Genomic DNA, 22,906 nt, shown 5'->3' with positions numbered 1-22,906 from the left:
ATTATTTAAAAATTCATTAAAATATTCAACTTTATTAACAGTATATTTACAATTTTTTTCTTGCTCTTGGTCAACGATGGTGAATGTTCAAAGGTAAAAAAGCATTAAGCAATAACCACAAGATGAAAACATTTTAAACCTATACAATATACACAAATTTATACAAAGGAACACTTAAATAATACAACTGGACACAAAAATATACACTTTTAGAGAAATTCACATCAGTAATTGTATAAAGCTCTCTTCTGTACTAAGGGTCCTGAAAATTTAGGACTAAAACATTAGCTCTGTAATGCAAAAGGGTTATTGTGACAGTCCTCGAAGGCCACTATATAGCACATGGACATATTCAAGGCTATCAGCTTATATTTCAGTCTGTGTATTCAAGTTTTGAGGTCCTTTATGATTACGCAAACATCAGAAAGATAGTGGTATAATAAACGGTACTTAGGAAAGCAGAGTTTTAGAGCCAATATTAAAAGTTGTAGGCTCAGATCACCCACTTAATATTTAAACAAGTGTTTGATACTACCATTTATTCAAAAATAGAAAGAGTAAATGCACTTACATAAAAATAACTTTTACTGTTCAGCAAGCGTGCTCATGTGATTTGTATATTAGTACAAACTTAAAAAAAACCTGCCATGTGACTTTTAAAATAAGTGATACCAATTCACCACCTCCCTACTTGAGTACATTTACATTAAGGCTTTGAATCATCTGACCCAAGATTTTACAACATTAAAATGAATGGGTCCACATGGATGCTAGTATGTCTCATTGAGACGTAGCATGACTAGAATTAAAGCTCACCACCTTAAGGAGACAGAAGGACACATGCTCATGCCTTGACTCTTCTTTTTTGTCTCTGAACTAGAATGTAAAGTTTAGTAGTAACAGTATTTCATGGCAAGAGACAAGTACCTAACACTTTGTTTTCAAAAGCAACTTATTAATTCAGTGGCAACATCTTTGGAGAAACTTCCTTTTTTTTTCTTTTTTTTTTTTAAAATTCCTATGGATTTCATGCAGAAAAATACTTCTTAAGATTACCTTAAGAAATGACATTTTTGATGGAATTGGAATGTGTATCCCAAACTGCTGATGAAAAAAAAGTCCAAAAGATCTTTCTGGATTTTTGTCATACATTTGTATCTTGTAATAATGGTTCTTTAGCTTCACCAGGAGCTTGTGGACTGTGGGGATGGCCATGGCTGCCACAGTGTTTCTTCCAGTTGCTGGATCGTACATTTAGGTTTGTGTGTTCAGGAATAAACAAGGCAACAAGTAGTGCCAGCAGCACAGAGCACGCTCCAAATAAGAACGGGGGTCCAGGAATTATAGAATTCTGCAATCAACAGTAACACCACCAAGTATTAACTGAGTCTTTAGGTACATGTTAACAGACTACAATTGCTAGTTACAAGTTTCAAGAGTGGGAAGAACTTTTTCTTGCTACACTAGCCAACACAGCATTTGTCTCCATGTGGAGTCTTCTAGAAGAAATAGGGAGAGAATGTTGCATCCTAAGATGGAGGAGAGGGAGCACATGGTTCTTATTAATGCTTGCCAACTTCCTTTGCTAGTGCAAGTTCTTGCTGCTGCATTTCCTCAACAAATTAATATCTATTAGGAACTTACAAAATACAGAGTGCTTGGTTAAATGACAACAAAACAAAAACATGTGAGAGAACTAAGTACAGTGTTGGAGACAAGAGCAGAGCAGGATGCTGTTGTTATCAGTCCGTCCTTCCCTCATTCTGTTCTCTTCACAAGGGTCATCAGTTGTCTAATTACTATCAGCTGTATCTATTTGAAAGCTAAACTAAAACATACCAGCTAGGTAAAAACAAACAGATCAACAACCCTTCCCAAGTGATTTCAGAACCTCTTTTTACATGCTTCATTTACAGTTAGCATAACAAAATGTAATACAGCATCATATTCAAGAACTGGTGGGCACATAATCCCTTCCTAATTTCTTTTTTGGAATCAGTAAATAAAAGAAGATTACCTGTTGTAAATGGTATTGTGTGACCATGCTACCTCCTGATGGTGATTCAGGCATGGGGAGTTCATTCAGTTCAACATGAAATATATAGAATATAAAACCATAAAGTGCTGGTCCCAAACCATTACACAGTCCTCGAATTCCTGTTATCATCCCTTGAACAACACCTAGGAAAAGTGAAATATGCTGTTATCTATTTATTTATACATACATAATTAACTTTTTAATGGATCAGTAAGACTTATTCACCTTCAAACTGATGCAAGCAGGAAAGCTTCTCTACATGGTGTTGCACTACGGGTAGCAATAAACAAGGGGCACAGAAAAACTGGCATTATAGTATATTCAAGGTTTTTTTTCCCATCTCCCTATAGGCACTGAGTAGCACTTCCCATGCTGTGCTTGTGCACAGACCAGTATATGTACACAATATCCTTGCTATCAGTCTCACACAGGAGAGAAAGCACCGTATGCAACCTGCACAACTACAGAAACTTTTGTCAATAGTGAGGAAAATGAACAGCATATTAAGTATGCTAAATATTTTGCTACTGTTGGGACCAGTTGAATGTTTTCCCTCTGTGCCAGGACTTGACACACACGTATTTATTACAACTTCCAAGTAACTTGGATTTTAACATTTTGTGACCTGTGCTCAGGTGTATGGGCTACTCTGTGCCCAGATTCCAGCTGGCTGACTAGCACAATGACAACACCCTGACATGTCTGTCTTCACTGTATGCTTTGACTAGAATTCAAAATATTAGGACAAAACCTACCTTGTTGGTCAGCATCAGCAGTTCGTGAAACCAGTGCACTTACAGCTGGGAAAGTAATACTGGACATGGCTGCAACAGCGCCAGCTGCCCACATCATCCTGCAAAAAATACAGACTCAAAGTAACTGCTTTGCGTGGACAGCGTTCTGCATTTGGAGCATGTGTATGTATATATGCATGTATATATACACATGTACACATACTTAAGTGTCTCCCTTGGGTAAAGGATAAAATGCAGAAAAATGCTGTATCATTTAGATATTAAAATTAAATTTACGTACCATGGTTCTGATCCAAAGCCATACCATGCAAGTTGTAGTATTTGAAATCCTAGGCCCAGTAAGATGGTATTTTTATTTCCAATGGACCGCATAAGTAAACTCAAAACTATTGTCTGGGGGGGGCGGGAGGGAATAAAAAATAACATTTTATTCTAAATGTTAAATACATGCAGATAAATTAAAAAAGCAACAAAACACCTCAAAACATTTTATTCTAAATGTTAAATACATGCAAATAAATAAATTTATTTTTAAAAGCCAAGTAAAATTCCCCAAAAGCAGTATTTGCCAAGTATTCAAGGAGCCTCTACCAAAAAAACAGCAATCATTTAGCAGGTAATATGAACAAACTGTTACCCCTTCTTTGATGCACAAAGGATTTTGTTTTCCCAACACAATACACTTGGACATTAATGAACCAAACCCTGGTTGGTGAGCTGTTTTTTCATCTAAGTTAAAGTAAGAGTGTTAATCAATTGTTAAGAGACTTAGAAAAACAGCTACAGAAAAGGCGAGCAGTGTTACAGAAGTTCTCCACAACGCTTAACTTTTGACATTACCAAATCAATGAAAAATATACACAACAGTAACTCACCTGTGCAATAATGGAAAGAATCCCAAGGACTGCTATAAATGCTGCAACACTTTCAGATGAAAATCCCATTATCTATATTTAAAAAAAAGGCAGTTTGATTATTAACTGTAAACCATGTACCATGATGTCACAAACATCAGTGGGGGAACACACAATGCAGAAAACCAGTATTATTCAACTGTTCCCTAACTTAGAAAAAAAGTTGTTTTTCTTTTTTCCATTAAATCAAGCAAGTATACAAAAATAAAGGGGCATGCATAGAAACCAAGTAAATGGTTTCCTCAAAAAACAAAAAAACAGTTTAACATAGTGAACCTCATAGCCCAAGAATAATGCAAATAATTACAAAATACAAGAAATCGTTTTATAACTCATTCATCTCTCTCTCTTTTTGTCTCTAAAAAGAGACAAAAACAGAACAGGAAGACGACTTCAGTCGGCTGCTGGAAGCTTTTAAATTATACTAGTGATTTATACTTTCTGTATTAATTCAGCAATTCTGAAAACTTTCCTATAAATTTACATTTGTTCAAATCCATACCAAAACATTAAATTACCTGTCTGAGGTATAGGAAGAAGCTGGAATATTGACCTGCCTCTGGGAGGTAGGAAAGAAAGACTGTTATGCAGATTAGCAGCACAACTGAGTCCTGGCCGACTTTCTTCAGTGACTACGGCAATAAAAAGGTATTATAAAACATTTCATCTTCATATTCAGAAAAGCATGTCAATTAATGAAGCTATTATGTGGTACCAAAACATTCCCTGCATGTTTAGCAAGATCGTTGGCAAAAGTATTAGCAGCAACACAAGGTTAAACTTGAAAAAATATGAGCTTTGTTTTTCAAGCCTGAAACATAGTAAATTCATTCTCTTCCCTGTCTGAAAAGCTCAACATTTACAAGTAACAAAATTTGTATTTTAATAGCTTACTGCAAAAGGGTCAGCCTGTTCCCATGAAATGGGTGCTCCCCAGGATGCTGGCCTCATCTTCTCTGGCAGCGACTCTGGTACAGCAACAAGAATAAAACAAATGTCTAACAAGGCTATTGCTGTAGCCAGGACCACAACCAGGCTGTCTCCATAGACTCGACCAAGATAGGCACCAATAGCAGGGCTGGTAACTAAACTTGCCGCAAAAGTTGCTGAAACCTAGAACAAATAACGGCTGGTAAGATTTTCAATGACAGAAGTCAACAGTATTATTACCCACTTTTCCTCATTTTCAGAAGCCTAACCATTCTAATCAGGTAGTGATTAAAAGTAACTTCTTTCCTGTGACTATGTGGTAGCAGCTGTGTATTTCAGATAGTCAAAATTTTTCACAGAAAACAAGGGGGGTTTTTTGGTAAGTGGACAGCAATGTGAGGCTCACAGCACTCTTGCATGTACTGCTATAATTAGGTTTAATTAACTATACAGTCTGCTGGTATCTCTGGGAAGTGATGAGCTGTATTTAATCTTTGTATTAGTGAAATATGCAACGCCTGTTAAGAAAAAAAATCACATGTATCAAGGGCATATTACATTTAATATGCTGGTTAATCCAACTGAGTACAATGGATCTTCACAAAGTAGTTTTCAGTTAACCAGCTGGCCTTGTTGTGAAAGATGTTAACTTTAAAACTGAAGGAACTTTGTCAACACATCTCAATCTCTGATGCGTACAAGCAGAAAGAAACTATTTAGTTCTACATCCACTGCTTTTGGCTCTTCCTGCTGAATATGGTAATGGATCCTGTAACTTGAACGGAACAGGTAATTCTGCTAATCCATAATACACAGGGCGGTAGGGGCTCCCAAGATCTGGCAGGTTATCAGGAGATAATGGAGGCGAGTTGTAAGAACTTAAGACAGACAAGTTACTCAGCTACATTTGTTCTGAACTGAAGCACAGCAGTGTGATTGGAGACACAAGCAGGAGTAGTCAAGATGATATACCATGGCAGTTCCAAAATTATCCAGGAACAAAAGGTTAGATTTTTGAAAAGATGACAGAGTAGTACTAGTGTGAGAAACAATGGAGGAATAACTGAAGCCCCTCAAATTCCATCATTAACACTGACAGTAACTGTTAAGACAGACGTCTGAAAGACAGCTTTTAACATGGTCATATTTTGTTGAAGTTAGAAGCAGAATATTCAAGAGATACAGTTCTGGATGACAAGAACAATTAAACAGAAAAACCTTACTCCAAACTAAAATCAGCTTGCCACAGAAGAAACAAAAATACAATTTCGAAAAGCTTTACCTACTGAAGTGTTTAGTACTGAATACCACAGAAACAGAGCCAAAAAAATACATACCAAACCATAGGCCATGCTTCTTTCATGTTCTTGGGTTATGTCTGCTACATATGCAAAAACCACAGAAAAGGTCACTGCAAAAACTCCAGAGACAGAGATGACAGCGAAGTACCACCTAAGAGCATTGTAAAAAAATTAGAACGGGTAAAGAGAACAAAAACTCTCTATTTACAATCCAAGTACAGTTCAACAGTAAATTATCTTGTCCAACTTTTCCTGATAAACGCTAAGATAAACTTGGATAAAGCCAATGCGAATGTGTCTCTATACAGTTGTGTAATTCCTCCTTAGCGCACTGAGTACACAGATAAACAGCATAATTTTGTAACATCTACAAAAAGCTGCTGTGATTAAGTACTTCTAGGAAATGGGGTGTTAGACTAACTTCAGCCAGATGCCTATGACACAAAGCAAATTAGGAACTTCAGTATTTTGAGAATCTGGTCATTGAAAGGTTTCAACATTAGCCTTACCTTTATGCTACAGACACTAGCACTCATTATTTGAAATATTAGTCTACACTTAGAAACAAGCTATTTCCCAGGAAAGGGATGAAGAATCCATGAACAATCTGTGTGACCAGAAAGGAAACTGAAAAGGCTCACAGCGCTACCAGAACAGCTGGCTCTGCCCTGCATCAGTGCAGTCTATGTTACTTCAGCTACACCCTGAGGTACAGCATGCAGGTAGTCCAACACCACTGACAGTTCTGACTCACGCACTACCTGGGGAACGTACATGCCAGTTAAGAGCTTACCAACTTGCACACGACATGAAAGCTGGTGGATTTTAAAACTTGAGAAACAAAAGTATAAAATTGCAGCAACGTTTTAGGTTACAAATTGTTACTCCATGCACTAGCTAGCATTAGATAAGGTTTTAATTTCTGCATAGTTAGCTAGTATTTGAGCAATATGGCCACAATAAAGACCTGCACAATTTACTGGATAGCATTCTAGTATCTTTTGCAAATGTGCTGAAGTAGGAAGTGGGGCCTACAGCACAGAGCTCAAAACCAGCAGCTCTTAAAATTCTGACCAAGTCGTTTGGCCTCATGGCAGCTACTTCACTTTGACTCTGTTCTCCCAACTTTGCACTGAAGTAATACTAAAGCCTCAACCTTCCATGGAGCACAAACCATATTTTATCAACAATGCTACAAACATAAGCATTGTATAGCAACATTGACAAGAAATGGCAAATCTAGTGTGAAAAAAATTTACTAACCATGGGCTGATCTTCATTAGTGGTATTGGTGCGCAGGTGAAAAAGACTGTTAGCAGCAAAAAGGACTTCCGTCCCCACACATCAGATAGGGCACCTATGAGTGGGGCACTGAGGAATGATAATAAGCCCTACATGAAACAAAACATTTTAAGTTAGAACTAAGTGGTTAGAATTGCGATAGCTGACCATACCACAATCTGATAGCAGCCTGGGCTCTATTTTTATTAAAGTTGATGACTACAGTACAATGCATCAAAGGCAATATGATCAAGCATTACTGATCTATTCCATGTCTGGTTACATAAAATTTGAAATTTGTTACCTCGGAACTAAACAAAGTACAAAATGCAGGTGATCCAGTCATACTAGCAGTTTCATGAACAGTGTTTTATATATTTAGAATTCACATAAATGTAAGTAATTGAAAATACCCTGCTGGAACAACAAGCTCCAAGTAAAAAAATTCTCAAATTTTAACACCATGTATGTCATTTGGGATTACTCAAATACCTTTTTATTTGCTGAACCCAAACAGCAGGTACAGACCAAGCAATATCTTAATAAAAGTAAAATGATGCATATTTGCTTTTTTAGCAATAATTTATTCCCGTTTTATTTATACCATGAAAGCTATATTGAAAAACCTCTTGAATGCTTCTCTCAATTGACAGTAATTTCTATATTCCTCCCACCATTCACTTTAAATTGTACTTGTGATTAATTTTTGTCACCTTACCTTTACTCCTTGAATTAGACCATTCATTAGAAATGTATGTTTTGGGAAGGTTTCATGCAAAACCTGGAGAAGAAATATGAACACTGTCATTTACACAATATTAACTACAAATATTGCTCATGATGCATCCAACTTCTACAGTGGCACACGCACAATAGTTTTCTATTTTCATAGAATACAGAGAAAGAAAAAAAAGACACCACAAATAATGTATTTAATCTTTAATTCACATGGAAGGTATTTTGAGATTTTAGCTTTACGTGATAGGGACCTCAGGTCTCTCAACACTTTGGGAAGGATCCATGTCTTCCAACTTTTGTGTTTGAAATCTAAACACGCCACAGAGAACCTAGAAAATTATCTCAGACCAGACTCTCCACATGTTACTGTGTTATCAATTCAGTGACCACAGCCTAGACATGCAGGTTAAAACAGGCACCTCTCTCAGTCTGACTTATATTACGTGAGGCAGATTCCATTCAGTGATGGATGTGCAGTTTATATCCAAGAGACTGCTCATGGTTAACATCAGCTTACAGAGCCGCACCAAGACTGCATTTTACGTGGAGTTTGCTTGGAGATCTTTAAGCCTTTGCTCCTTTTAATTTGTAAGCATATGCCACCCGTAAAGATTAAATCCAAATGGAAAGCAACAAACTACATTAGAAAATAATTTGGTACAAACACATTGGTATGACTGTCTTGCTAATCATAGGGAAGCTTTGACTGGTGTAATAGGGTCTGAGCTCTGAAGCTTCTGTTTCAAGCACAGCACATCTCTCTACCTACACACACATGCTTGCATAATTTTACCAAATTCCAAGTGTATTTTTGTCCTTACATTTGTAATGTGTCAACTTTTTGTAGCATCTTGAAAGGAAAGATAATTTCATTACTGTCTTACTGGTTTCAAGTCAGAAAATATTTACATGTAAGCTTGACCATTAGCCAGCTTGCACATAAACAGCTATGCTGCATCATTACACTGCTTTAATGAAATAATTTTAAATTCCTGATTCCATGTAAAAACACAAAACTTTTCACTTGCACAACAGAGCAGTTCTACAATATGTAATTTTCATTGAATTCAGACAATGTTCAGTGCCTTTGCAGTAACTGCCCTATTTCCCATACAGTAAGAAAAAGCTTAAGCATATCACTTACCACCAGAGTGGGTGCTGTCAAGAGTCCCCAAGCAAAAAACTCCAAGAAGATCACTATAACAGCATGGTAGACGCTCGGTGAACCTATTCCTTGAGGCTAAAGCAAGGGAAAAACCAGGTAATTAAACATCTAACAATCTATCACAGTCATGAGAAATCCATGTGAACACTATAAACAGAAGGATTAAGAAATGAAACAGGACTCAAGCTAACTGGTACTGAGTGAAATTCCCTTTTTAACCCTTTGCTGCCAATGTCCTATAGTGTCTTAATCCTCCAGAGAACACAAAGTATGCTCCCATCTCAAATTAAAAAAATAAACCACTTTTACTGCCAGTCTGGGAAACAAGGATGCTACTGAAAGCAGAAACAGACTCTTCTTGGGAGAATTAGTTCCTTTTCCTTGAGAAAAATGCTTAAGCCCACACAATGCTGCATGGAAATCAAGTTTTCATAATTTCAGAACATGGTAGTGTTCACACTCGGCTATCCCAAAGTCTAATCACCAGCTCTATCAAACAGCTTTATAGTAGTTCTGTTACTAAAAGGCACCATGGCTACGTACAAAATTTTGATAGCTCTAAATCAGGAAAGAAAAACTGAAATAATGAATGCCAGAAGTGAATCTCAGGAACAGCACTGACTGCTTCCCAAATACTGAGAGCAGGCCTAATAGCTACAATGTGCTTTAAATGTAGGAAGAGAGCTGGATAAAAGATTTGAAATAAGGAACTTCAGATTCTTAGGTGATTTAGTATAATCAGAAGTAGCTTTTGAAGAGAACAAAAAGAGCATGGGTGGGACAACCTGCTCATCTCATATACTCTGTAAATGCTACCCTGTCAAACAACATGCCACAGTTCATCATTTGCAAATTGAGGAAACGGTGCACTAATTATTGTCATATGAAGGTAGCATGAACAACTCATCAGAAATCTCATATGCATTCTTTAAGCTTAGAAGTGCTGCCTTAACATCTACTTTCCTGGCTTTGTGTGAAGGTGAGTTACTAACAGAGTGGCCGATTTGATTAGACCTAGGATTTATACTGAGCAAACACACACAGGCTAAGGTCCTCAGCTGCTTCTCAAGAAGGCTCAGGGAGACCTTATCAACGTGTGTATAAGTATCTGATAGGAGGGAGTAAAGACAACACAGCCAGGCTCTTCTCAGAGGTGTCAGTGACAGGACCAGAAGCGCACACTGAAATACAGGAAATTCTAAAGTTAAAGTTAAAGTTAAAACTTAAACAAAACCAACCCCTGGAAACAGGTTGCCCAGTGAGGCTGTGAAATCTCCATGCCCCATGCTTGACTGGACGCAGCCATAAGCAAACTGCTCCAGCTGACCCTATCTGGGGGAAGAGTGGGTAGTTGGATTAGAGACGTTCAGAGGTGTCTTCCAACCTCTAATACTACACAATTTTAAGTTTCAGTTACATAATACTAGAGTCTTTCTTTTATTACAAGATTTATGCAAGTCATACCTAGCTTTTCTTTCCAGATTCCAATACTTTCCAACACAGAAAAAAAAAAGGCTTTTGAACAACTGTAGGAAATAAATACAGAAAAACACACTGGCCATTCAGCCCTATTGCTAGAAAAGATCATAATTTTCAAAAGTAACCATATCAATACCTAAAAGGTGAGCTACAAAAGTACCTTAGCACTGTGCTGTTTTTCTTTCCCAAGCCCTCTTCAGTAAATACAGACATACCATACAGATATTTCTGCTATTTTTTCAGCCTATTCTTTTAAGGAGGTAAATTAACAGTCTTTATAGGTACAGAAAGTGGCTATAATGATCTTCACTTCCCACAATTCCTTTCCCTTTCCACCCACAAACCTAACTGTAGTTTTGGGTTAAAAATTTATCCAGCTCCGCACAAACCGTAAGTAACAATCTTGGTTGTTTGGCTCAGTCTCGTACAGAAAATCAGGTTCACTCTCATAGTCCCCAGATTCCTGTCAAGTTACTGGCTCATGACTCCCCAAAGTATTACAGATGGTGAGGTAGGAGTCACAAATCATCCATCCCTGCCCCTCCAAGCACCAGGGGTCAAAAGGACTGTTCACATACAGCAAACACATGCTCAACAGCCATCCATCTCTATGCCACCCTCGTCCAGTTCTGGGCAGCTACTCAGACCAAAACAGCAGAATGAAACCAGTGGCTGTTCCAAAACAGCAAACCAAAACAGCAGAATGAAAGCAGCGGCTGTTCTGCACAGCTAAAGCGTTGGCGATTTGAGGCATTCAAGCAGGTGACTGGCTGCCCTCTGCCTTGTCATCCAGCTGTAAGCAACCTTATCAGATGTTTCCATTACATTGGCAGAAACAAACAGAACTGACATTTAATTCACTAGGGTTAAACTTCCTTGCTTTCTTGTTGCTAATGCTCACTTATCACAGGTATTATTATTTGTTCTTACCTATAAAAAAAGAAGTAATTTAGTCGCATTTAGACCATCACCTCTATAGCTATTTTTAAAGATTGTTGCAACTATGAAGTAGCAAAAATACTCCTGAGGTGAAAGAAAGAGGGAAGGAGATTAATAAGTCGTTACATTACAGTGCATCAAGATACGTTATGTGCGTTCAGTCCACAAGACTTAAGTATCAGTATGATGTACTCTCCTACCCCAACATGCATAGTGCAAGGGCTGGGTATTCAGCCCTGTCTTAACTCTACAAACCTGCTCTGCTGTGCTTTACAAACTGGCTCATGTAGCATAATGTAGCCCAATACCTAAGTGCAACCAAATCAGAAGGCCTTACACCTGGAAATAAAAGATAGGGACCGTCTGCGTGAACAGCTTGAAACAGAGATGTTCCAACTAGAGTAATAGCAACCCTTCTCTGCAACCATGTAGCCAGAGCAGAGTGTATTTATGTTTGGCAAAATCTGTAGCACAAAACAGTGCTCTAAGAATGCCCCCTTCTCTAGTTAGAGAGAAAATGTCTTTAACCAAACAGTTTGTACTGTCAGTCATGCCAGTGATAAAAAGTGTCTATGCCAGGCAACTGTAAGAACACACATCTGACAACAACAGAATAACTATCAAAGCAACAGAGGCATCAGATATAAGATCATAGCTGCTGCTCCTCAGCTGCAAAGGAAAAGGCACCAAAGAAAGTACTAAGCTCTAATTCTATCCAGCATTGCCCAGGCGTGCACCTCCTAATCCATTTCATGACTGCTTCAAAAATGCATAATCTTACATAGGATGAATTTCAACTGGTCATAAAGGAAGGCAAAATTAAGAACAGTGTTGAAACCACTTCAGTGGTGTTACTGCCTCTTCAGTGAATCTGACCACACACACTTGAGTACACACACCATTACACATTTTTTTCTGTGATACAGCTACTAACTAAGCTGCAAAGAGAACAACACAAAAAGACCACCATGTAGCAACCCAACCTCTTGCACCACCCACTGCCTCACCAAGGGGACCCTGCGTAACCTGTGGCAGGAGGAGAGCCTCTGCAGAGGCGATGCGTTATTTTCTCCCCTTTTGCTTGTTTTTTTTTCATTCAACATCAGAATCAGTGACTAGAAGTGACAATAAATTAAACTGACTGAAGCTCCCCATCAGTAAACTGTTTTTGCCTGTGACACTGCCTCATTAAAGAGCTGTATATTCTTGCCGGCAAAAGAGTCACAGAGTTTTCTTTGATGTCAAATAGTTTCAAAACAAACCAATCAGGCTGGAGACTGTACACTTAGATGCTTGATGAATTACTGGTTTGCCAGTTGGAGTCATTCAAGACATGGGCCATTTTCATTTACATGTTTCCCATAATGTCACATAGCATGTTGTGTAAGCAAAGCAGCTAAGGAGACTGAGCAGAGAAGGTTAATTATATGTTTCAGCAAACATTAAAGAAAATACCCAAGCTTGAAGTTTTTGCTGTCATTATAAAGCGTACTCTGCTATACCAGACTTCATAACTTTAAAAATGTATTTAAAACAAATAAATTCTCAAACCATCTATTTGAAGGCAGAAGATATCACAAGCTGGTATTTTTGTTATCTAACCACAATCTACACACCTTCATCTAATGTTTATAGCCCATTTTTCCACTGTTTTAAAAACAACTGAAAATCATACAGAACTCATGCAAGTTTGCATTCTGCTTTTGAAACTGGTGGTAGACACTGAACGCAGCACCCGAAGTATCACTGAATGTGGTTACATAAATAGCCTTTCTCCTCTCTTGGCAAAAGAAAGTTAAAGTTAAGAGATAAAGGATGCTTAGAAGTATATTGTATTTTAATCAAGGATTACTCCAGAGAGAAATTCTGAAGCACTATGTCCCAGGAGTAACTACATTTACTCTGCTTCTATTACTCATTTTAAAATATTTGCATTTAACATTTGTACAAGGTAATCTCATACATTTCTATCTTTACAAAAAGCAGGAAAGCATGTCCTGGAAAACATCAACATCCATCACTGGAATTAGTTTTGCTTCTTACCACCAAGTAATCCAGACAGTTGGTCACCAGTATCATGAACAACTATAGTGACTCCGACACCTCCCTCTTCTCCATTATTGTTCCAAAAAGACAAACTGAAGGGCCACTAGCGATTTGGTCTGTCAAGACATCTCTTTATTTGAAGAAATGATACTGTATTTAGAAGAGTGCACATCAAAGCTACACAATGCTACACTGTGGAAAAAATCCAGGGCCAATGATACATTGGAAGTAACGCTACTCATCAATTGAAAAAAAAAACCAACAAGCTCCAGCAGCCAAATCACTTAACAGCTTCTTCTTTCTAAAATGTATTTACGAGGAAGCAAGATAGCGGGAGGGAACTGCAAAACACTTCTTCCAGGCACCCTTTACGGGACTTCTCTGACGCAGGACTGTCCCACTCGCTGGCCTGTTCTTTCTCAGACTATGGAAACAGAGAAGACAGAAGGCTGCCACGATGGGGCGATCCACTCACCGTGCGGGCAAAGCCCATCCCAGGCGGGCTCTGCACCGCCGGCAGGACTGCATCCCAACCACACTCGCCGCTTCCTGCTTTCCTTCACAACGGCCAGCTGCCTGCCCACACCGTCCCGGGCTGTCGCGCAGCCAACTGCTGCTCCCAAGCATACAGCTGGCTTCCCAGCAGCTCTTCCTTCCGCAAAGATTCGTTTCAATCGTTTTCGAGGTAAAGTTCGGTTTAGACACGTACCCGCCCGATCTCGGACAAACGTAAGCGATCTGCAGCTACGGACGCCTAACTCCTGAGACGACACTTGCTCCCGAGCCCTAAAAATCGGCCCACGCTGAGAAAGAGCATTTCCGCAGACGACCTGAACCAGCCCGACGCCCTTACAGGTGCTTCTCGGGCAACGGCCTCAAGGACACCCGCCCGGGGTGACGGAACGCAGCTACCGGGGGTCGCAGCAGCCCTCACCATAAATGAAACTGAAACCCCGCCGCAGAGCTCAGCCCGCCGCCGGAGCACGGCCCGCTCGCACGCCGCCAGCCGCGGCTGCCCGAGGCCCGCGGGCACACCGGCCCCCCGCCCCGCCCCTGCCTCGGCCGGCCGCTGCCAGCCAGGGCTCCGCCGCCGCCAGCTCGCCCCACAGCCGCCGCCCCCCCCGGCCTCACCGTCCCGCCGTCCTTAATGATGATCTTCTTGGCCAGCATGATACTGCGGTTCACGGCGCGTTTCTTCTTCTTGCCCCCCTGGGTCATTTTACCATCCTACAGCCCCGGGGGGGGGGGCGGGGGCAGCAGCGGACCCTCCCCAGCAGCCGGGCCTTCGCCTTCGCCTCCCCTCCCCGCGCGGCCGCCGCCACCGCTCACGCACCCGGCGCCATCTTGGCCAGCCACCCTCGGGCGCAGCAGCCGCCGCCGCGCATCACGCGATCGCCCCATTGGCCGGCCGCCGGTCACGTGCGCAGGACGCCCCCGGCCGCCCGCCCTTTCCCCGGGCCCGCCGCGCCAGGGCCTCCGCCTCCAGGGCAGGCGGGGCCTCGCCTCGGTGCCTGTCGAAAAATTAATGGTTGGAAAACCATTGATGGAAAAAATAAATACAGTAAAAAAAATAAATAGAAGAGAAGAGACTGCTGCCAGGAGCCGTGCGGTTCTCTGTGACGCGACCGACAGGGCCAGCACCCCGGTCCCGGGCAACCGGCTCGGTGCGGCGGTGCCCGGCCGCAGCGCCCGAGGGAGACGGAGCCCCTCTGTCCTGGCGTGCTACCTCTCCCTCAGCAGCCTCCATCTTTCTTTTGGCACACCGATCCCCCACCCCTACTGCTGGAGGCACTTGACTTTATTCCCTATCCAGACAACGCCGGCATTTCAAAATACACTGTGGTGGCCTCTTCCGCCCCACAGAAGCCCCAGTTTCTCACACGCCTCCGCAAGCATAAATCCTCCGAGCTTGTGCCTGCCCCCCCTCGAGTCGAACCGAAAGGATTGTTTCCCACCCTTTCCTCCCTCTCGGAGTGGCTGAGGGGCCTGGAAAAAAGAAGCAAAAAAAAGGCAGCTCTGACTGGATATACCTGTCAGACATCAAAAGACATTTTCTAGAGCCAAAGTACATAACCACAGATATAATCCATCTTAAAAATCCAACTTGGAGACATTCTGCTTTCTTACTCTCAAGTTTTAGACTTAGTTTATGAAAGTTTTAACAGCTTCAAATGGGCAGGCCGTTTCAGGTCCTGATTTACCACAGAGCCTGCACGTAAATAAGGTAAAGGGATCGGCTTTCCCAAGGCATCATACCTGTTAGTGGAGGAAATCTTTCAGAAATGTGTGCTATTAATTTTTATGTGACTTATAGTTCAAATTCTTTCACTGCCGATGTCTGGCAGCACTAAACAGAACAACATCTTTCCACATCCAGTACTATTACATTCATGATCTCAGACACAACTCTCCATGGCCATATCCACATACCAGTCTTTTCTGTATGTTCTTTTTCACGCAGTCCTCCATCTTCCAGCCCTCTTACTGCTATCTCCCCAGCTCCTGTGACATCCCTGTTTCCCCCAAAACCTGAGCCGCGCATTAACATTTTCCCTGTCCATACAAACAGCGTCTGCAACGCTGAACCTCGACCATAAGGTACAGACCTGTACTCTAGCTCCCTTACAGCACTGACACTACTATGGTAACAAAGGGGTGTAAATCACTCACCACTTAAGACCACCGCTGGCTTAAGTTAAACGATTAGCCTTGACACCAAGTACCCTCTTATCTCATCATAATGCAGCTTTAAAGGAATTTAGAATTTCATGAAGTGCAGCCCTACTCAGGCCAATGGATCTACTCTGATCTCGCAGCAAGACAAAGGCAAGTAGACTCTAGCTTATGATAAAAAGCGTGGATCCACAGGGCTACCCATAGGGGAAAAAGGATGTTTGCAGGCACTGCTATTATCAGTCATCTGTTACAAGTCCTCCTAAATTATGCCAAGTATGTGACAATTCTTTTCCATGGTTTCTGACCCCTTCTACTTGAAAAGGAGAGGGGTCCTAAAATTTTGGCATGGTTTCAGGTCTACTCATTGCAGAGTGTGCTGTTACATTTTGGTGGGAAAGTCACACACAGTCATGTACATGACATGTAAGGAACTCACATAAAAAAGTTTAACACAACTACATCTCAGCAAAGACATTTTGCAACTAGGCTGATTAACAGCTGTTTTTCTACCCACACCTTTATATTAGACCAGGCCCTGTTACTGATGTCATTATCCCAAAATAAATGCATCTTAAATACCAAGTTTGCTCATGGAGGCTGAGCAGACGATTCAAGTAAGAATTCCTAAATTTAGAATAAACTCTAGATAAATAAAACTTGCTTTTGCTGTCACAAATTTCAGCCAGCTACATGTTTTCAAATATCAAACTCCACTTACCTAGGTTAAGTCCTGACATAATCCGCCCTGCCATTATTTAACTGAGAGACAAAATCTTGACAAACACTTAATCTCCTGGAGAAACAAAAATTGTCTGTTACATCTAAACACCTGTAGCGATCAACCTTCTGTACAAAGTATATGCTTAATAATACTACCTGCTAGCTCTAGAAGATATTACCACCTCCTTGGAAGCTGAATGAAAATGGACAAAGTACTTACCATCTCCCCAGGGGAAACCCTCGATTCTAAAGCAGACAGATGATGGTTTCAATGGTTTCAGTTAAGACTTCTACAGATTGCTTTTAGGCAAAACTCAAAGAACACTGTCCCCTGCATCCCAGTAGTCTGTACCAGCTATGCTCCTTTGGTTAGTTGATGAATAACTCATTTCTGTCACCTAATGGCCTAAAAATTTCAGTGTAAATCATGCTGCATGCGATCATTAAGATCAGAGCGGAACTGACAAAAGGAACTGAGAGAAATGAAGTGTCCTGAAAATTATTGGTGCATAGCTGGTGAAACGACCCAATTTTATTATATATATATATATCTCTCTGGAAAGGACAGTGAAACACATTATCCGCCGTCTATAGCAATGTGTTGTGAGCTTCGTTCAGGTCTTTGATATGTTGTAAATTATAGCTACACAAAAACCTCAGCTTCTAAATTGTAACATGAATCAATGGATTGTGCTGTATTCTAGAGGATATACTGTATAGTACTTTCCACTGCTATCAAAATTAAATATTTAAAACAGGGAGGAAAAAAAAAAAGCTACTGGATCAGCAGCTGCCTCCTGGTAACTTGTGTCAAAACTCTTTTACAAAGGATTACAGTGTTTTACAATCACACACCATACTATAACTTGGTACTTGATACCCAGACTCTCCCTACCACCTCCAGTTCAGGAACTGCAGTCTTGAACAAGGAGATCAGGATTTTCAGATCAGAAGAGTGCAGACAGAGACAGTGACAAGAACACTGCTCGAATGCAATTCATAAGAAGTCATGATACAGCGGTCACAAAGAAGCATGTCTCAGTCAATATTAAATTTCTGGGAAAACCTGGTAAGCTGTATGTTAAAAGATACCATTAACAAACATCTTACAATAGCCTTCTGGAATTTATAGAAAATTATGCCAAAAATCGTATTCTGAAATAATAAATGTTAATTAAAACATTGTTTTATTTCTGCTAAAATATGCATAAGGCAAGCTTCTCCATTTGCAAAGCTCTCAGACAGTTTTATATCATATTCTTAATAAAGCTGGTGCTTAATTTTAGCCAGTTTATTACTACAGTGACATTACCTACACATACAGGAGAAAAAAAAATACAGTATTTTACCTCAATATGGATTAAAAAAAGACTGTATTAGGTCATGTAAGATGCACTCCATCGTTCAGTAGTGTTACACCAAAAAAATAACCTGTTTCCAAACTGCCTGGAAACACCATATATTAGAGCTGTATTCAGTGTAATCACACACAAATTTCAACATATAAAAAAATCCTAAGACTACCTTAAAAATTTTTCTAGAACCTTTTAATATATGATTTCTATTTGGGGTCATATATTTAAAATGAAATTTAAAATACATTGACAATAAAGACAAACTTTTAAAAATCTAAAAAAGTGTTACTCATGGCAGCAAATATAAACATATGCTTAGCATATAAGCAATTCTTACTGAGCTATAAATTGCTAATGAAATTAATATGGCTAATTACAGTCAGAACAATGATGGAAGGTTGAAGGCAAGAGTTAAAAATGTCTTGTCTACTCTTGAACGCAAATATGCTGCAGACATTCAACAATAAGCATTGAACGGCACCTCGACAGATTTTTTTTTTTTTTTTTTCTTCTTTAAAGAGTTATAAATTCAGTTAGCGGGAAATAATTAGAAAAAGTTAGAAATTTAACTGAACAGAAATTTGGATTCACAGTAACGGGAGCAGAAGATATAATCTAATTAATCCCACCTATTTTGTTGCACTTTTCCCTTCATTTTTTCTAGTAAAAATATCTTAATTCTAGATATATAAAAACATATCATGAGCTTACCTGGAAAGAGCAGAACTCTTTAGTAACTTCCTGTGGAAAATAATCAGCATTAAAAATGAAAAGAACAATGAAAACAAAGGCAAGAAAACACTTGGACTTTCTTACAATAACTGAACACCATAGATGTTCCTTAGTACAGTAGATATACACTACCACATACATAGTATAATACCATGTCATAAAGAGACATTACCTTTCTAATACACAAAAAAACCCTTAATGTTTTTTAATATCTCATTCTCATAAATCATGGATTTCAGAGAAGAAAACAATGAATAATCTTCCTCATTCACAATATCCAGCAAGAAACAGTCACTAGGAGGAAAATGAGCAACAACTTCAAATTTGGGAAATGATGATTGCTTAAATACAACAGAACATGCCTAGCCAATAAGGAAATATATTAAAATATGAAAGTTACTGACAACGAAAACCAGAAGAAATGCAACATTTATCAATTTTAAAACAATTTAACAAAATCCATTACAGTCTTTTGAATTACAGACATAAAAATAAGTTAGGAACATAAAACAATTACATACTTCTAAAAATCTGAGAGAGGACTGTATGAGTAACTGAAACACAAACATATGCTACCAAAATGATTGCTTTTTTTGAGGAAAAATAAATAGTTTCTAAGAAGTTGCAGTAAAAAATCCAAGGTGTTATCTTGTATAAGCCGGATCTAGTACGTTAATCTACTCATTACTAAAGCAAACAAAAAGGGAAGTTTTCTTATAGTTTGTCTAATACAAAGAAGTTGAATAGAACTATAAAATTATCAGAATTCTTTGAGAAAAAAGATTATTGGGCACTTATGGATAGCACAGAAATACAAAGTTTAAGGAAAAGTTTATCTTGCTTTATTAGACTCAAGATTTTTCACCACTGAACTGATTTATGTTGCTTTGAAAATAGTTCTAAGTTTATTGTTATTTGACCATTTATCATGTATCCCAGAGATTCTCAAAGAAAACTAATTCAATAAATACTAGTACTCCTATTATGCAAGTCTTAAAAAAAATCACATAATTCAAGTTATTGCAAATAAATACCTAGCTATAACTTTATAAATATTTAAATAAAATTATCCTAAGCATAGGTTAGCCTCCTAAATATACAACTAAACTAACAAATCCATTGTCTAAAAGTCAGAAAAATAGTTCAGAAAGACAGGTTTATTTTTGGAAAGTTAGACTCCTACAGATTGCTTTTAGGGCAAACTCAAAGCACACTATTCTCTACTTCCCAATGCTCTGTACTAGCTATGTTTCTTTGGTTAGTTAACAAGTTATAGACTTAAACCTGTCTTTGTTTAATTGGTGTTTTTTGTTTTGTTTTGTTTTAAAATCCAGATACAAAAGTATCTCAATAAGAAAATGTGCATATGCTCTCAGATTGCAAAGGTTACAGAAATCAGTAGACCCTCTTCAAATCCTTTCTGTTCTCAAGAAACATATGCTGTCTTCCCTCTGTCTGGAATAATGCATTTCAACCCGGAGGGCCTCAGACAAGAGTCTTTCCTTAGCCTGTAAAGGGCTAAGGAAAGACAGCTAGAAATGCAAATTCATATTTCCTTTACAGCAACAAGTATATGAAGAGATCTAACCCTCTATTGGAAATTTTCATGGACCTGTCAATTGAAAGCATAGAAGAGTCACTGATCTACAGACAGGAGTTACTGTTCCTTAGTACAGCAGATGTACTGTTTTCTAAAGCTGTATAACATCCCATTCAAAAGCAAAGAGCACATGTTCCTATTCTTTCCTTTAAACTGATCCTTATTGACAAATATTGACAGGTGCACCTGGAACATTAAAACTGTGTTATACGTAACAGAACTCCAGCAATGTGGTGATTATCTGGCCTGTTTGGTCCCTTCCCATGCAACTGGCTTTAAAGTGTTCTCAACCTGCTGCTTCTGTTTTTTGCAGAAACTGCCCAAGGAAGGAACCAATTATATCACCTGAACATTTCCACTACTGTGATTCATGAAATTAAAAGTACTATTGTGTGGGCCAAACTCCAATTCAGATATTACTACCAACACTTCTCAGATCATTTCAGTCATGCACTTCCCATTCTACACTTAAGTAATGCTGCGAGCCACTGCTCTACGCATACATCCTACCTCATGTATTTCAGTGGTGAAACGACTAAATGTAATTTTTCAAAGATTTTGCCACACTGAGTGTTATAGATAAAAGTTTTAATATTAACACAGAATGCCGATTTAGGGTAATACGAGATAGGTTTGACTACCAAGTAGCAGAGATCCTGCAGTTACTGCACACTGGGATAGATTCACAGTTCACAAAGCTTAGCAAGCCCTTGGCATAACTCTGAAATTTCTTTAATGTCTTGCTCTGATACGATAAACAAAAAAAAAGTTGATAATCCATGTCATTGCCAACAGAAGGAAAACACTATTTTTGCTTGGCTGATGTAAGCAGAATTTTTCCTTTCCCATTTACAATACTTCATTAAAAAAATCTCAGAGCACTCTTAGAGAATCTCCTTGTTAATCCACCACTAAAACGTGGAAAAGAGAATGAGGTACTTTGGTAAACGTTTTAAAACGTCTCTCTCTTCACAATGTGTTTGTTAGTACAAGACAGAAGTAAGAAAGAGCGGGGTGGGGGGGCGGGAGGAAATTATACGTTTTTACTACTTGCCATTCTACAGGTAAGGGACTATTAATATGTTTTTGTATAAATGTATACAACTGTAATGTGGATAAGAAGTCACTCTACATTAATATCCATTGTGAATATGTCTCCTGAAAACAAATGCTTTTTAAGACAGCTTTTTTTGTTTATTAGTTCTAGCATTTTTTTTGGTGTTTCTGGCTATATGCAAATACTTCAACAAGTGAAGTGTTTGTAACAGTCTAACTGATCTAAGTTCTAATTGCATCTAGTTTCTTTGTGAATTTTTTTTTTTTTGGTTTAAAACAGAAGAACAGCATGCTTTTACATTTACCTATTGCACAATTAATTACATTTTCATTATGCTTCCTATTAAAGTCATTCTACTACTAGACTGAAAAGCTCCAGAGAACCCATTTTGGTCTGTTGGCTCAAGGGCTCCCAGAGCAAAATAATAGTAATAATAATAATAATAATAATAAAACCCCAAACCTCTAATTAAGCCATTACATAGAAATGTACTGAAAAAGCCTTGCAGAGTTCATGAGTAAACAACACTTGTTTAAAAAACACCTCTGTAATAAAGTACAGTACAGTATATAGATGATATACCACAATAGCGCCAGATGGAGCTGTTACAGACAACAATAATGCATTTAAAATGTTTATTATGGGCTTTTTCTTTTTTTAAAATGCTGGTTAAAAAAATCCCCAGATGATATTTAAAGCATAAAAACTACTTTAAAGGTTCTACCAAAAAGTCAATTTATAATCAATAAAAATAAAAAGAATGACAATACATCTGAGCAAGCACTCCATCATAACCCTAATCTTAGTGCCAGGTTAGTGTAGTAACCTCTGGCTGTGTTCACAGAGTTAGCGCACCTGTTGGAACACTACAGGCTATCCTGATGAAGGCTGGAGTATCAACACAGATTTCCAGATTTCACTCTGAATTTCTCCCTTCGTGTACTTAAGTGAGAATGTTAACATTCTTACAATAGTTTTATATAAGCAACAGAATTATAATATTATAATTTAATAACAGATTTCTGTTATTAAATCAGCCTTCTAAAAATATAAAAATATTTGCTATTGTGAAAGTCTTTCAATCATACTTCAATCTTCACAGTTTTAATAAGGAATACCTAATTAGAACCATCACCTTAGAACTACGATGTATATTCAGCTGATTTCATGTAAATAGACA

General features: G+C 38.7%; 1 protein-coding gene across 3 annotated transcripts; it reads right to left on the bottom strand.

Moving 5' to 3' along the window:
* Positions 1–12: 12 nt before the first annotated feature.
* On the bottom strand, positions 13–14,957 carry MFSD14A (major facilitator superfamily domain containing 14A). Of its 3 annotated transcripts, XM_075038760.1 has the most exons (13): positions 14,718–14,954; positions 13,584–14,010; positions 9,102–9,197; positions 7,938–8,000; positions 7,202–7,329; positions 5,975–6,089; positions 4,602–4,820; positions 4,226–4,339; positions 3,669–3,740; positions 3,074–3,186; positions 2,794–2,891; positions 2,018–2,181; positions 13–1,351 (listed from the first exon to the last, which is right to left on the bottom strand). In XM_075038760.1, the coding sequence occupies exons 2-13, from the start codon at positions 13,617–13,619 to the stop codon at positions 1,145–1,147; spliced, it is 1,425 nt and encodes a 474-aa protein (XP_074894861.1). In that variant the 5' UTR covers positions 13,620–14,010; positions 14,718–14,954; the 3' UTR covers positions 13–1,144. The 3 variants fall into 3 exon arrangements, with proteins under 3 accessions (XP_074894861.1, XP_074894860.1, XP_074894862.1); XM_075038759.1 differs by lacking the exon at positions 13,584–14,010 and having other exon boundaries at positions 14,718–14,957; XM_075038761.1 differs by lacking the exons at positions 13,584–14,010; positions 14,718–14,954 and adding an exon at positions 8,779–8,807.
* Between the last annotated feature and the right edge of the window lie 7,949 nt (positions 14,958–22,906).

Source organism: Buteo buteo, chromosome 10 (assembly GCF_964188355.1).
Source record: "Buteo buteo chromosome 10, bButBut1.hap1.1, whole genome shotgun sequence".
Classification (NCBI taxonomy): Eukaryota; Metazoa; Chordata; class Aves; order Accipitriformes; family Accipitridae; genus Buteo; species Buteo buteo.
Note: the sequence above shows the minus strand (reverse complement) of the source record. Positions and strands in the feature narration are given on the sequence as shown.

What these genes read in the sequence shown, in the direction of transcription:
- MFSD14A (XM_075038759.1), bottom strand. Translation starts at nt 14,804, where the DNA reads ATGACCCAGGGGGGCAAGAAGAAGAAACGCGCCGTGAACCGCAGTATC. An exon ending in CTAATGAAGATCAGCCCATG is followed by an intron (nt 6,090 to 7,201) that starts GTTAGTAAATTT and finishes CAATGCTCTTAG; the next exon opens with GTGGTACTTCGCTGTCATCT. An exon ending in TCTTCCTATACCTCAGACAG is followed by an intron (nt 3,741 to 4,225) that starts GTAATTTAATGT and finishes TTTTAAATATAG; the next exon opens with ATAATGGGATTTTCATCTGA.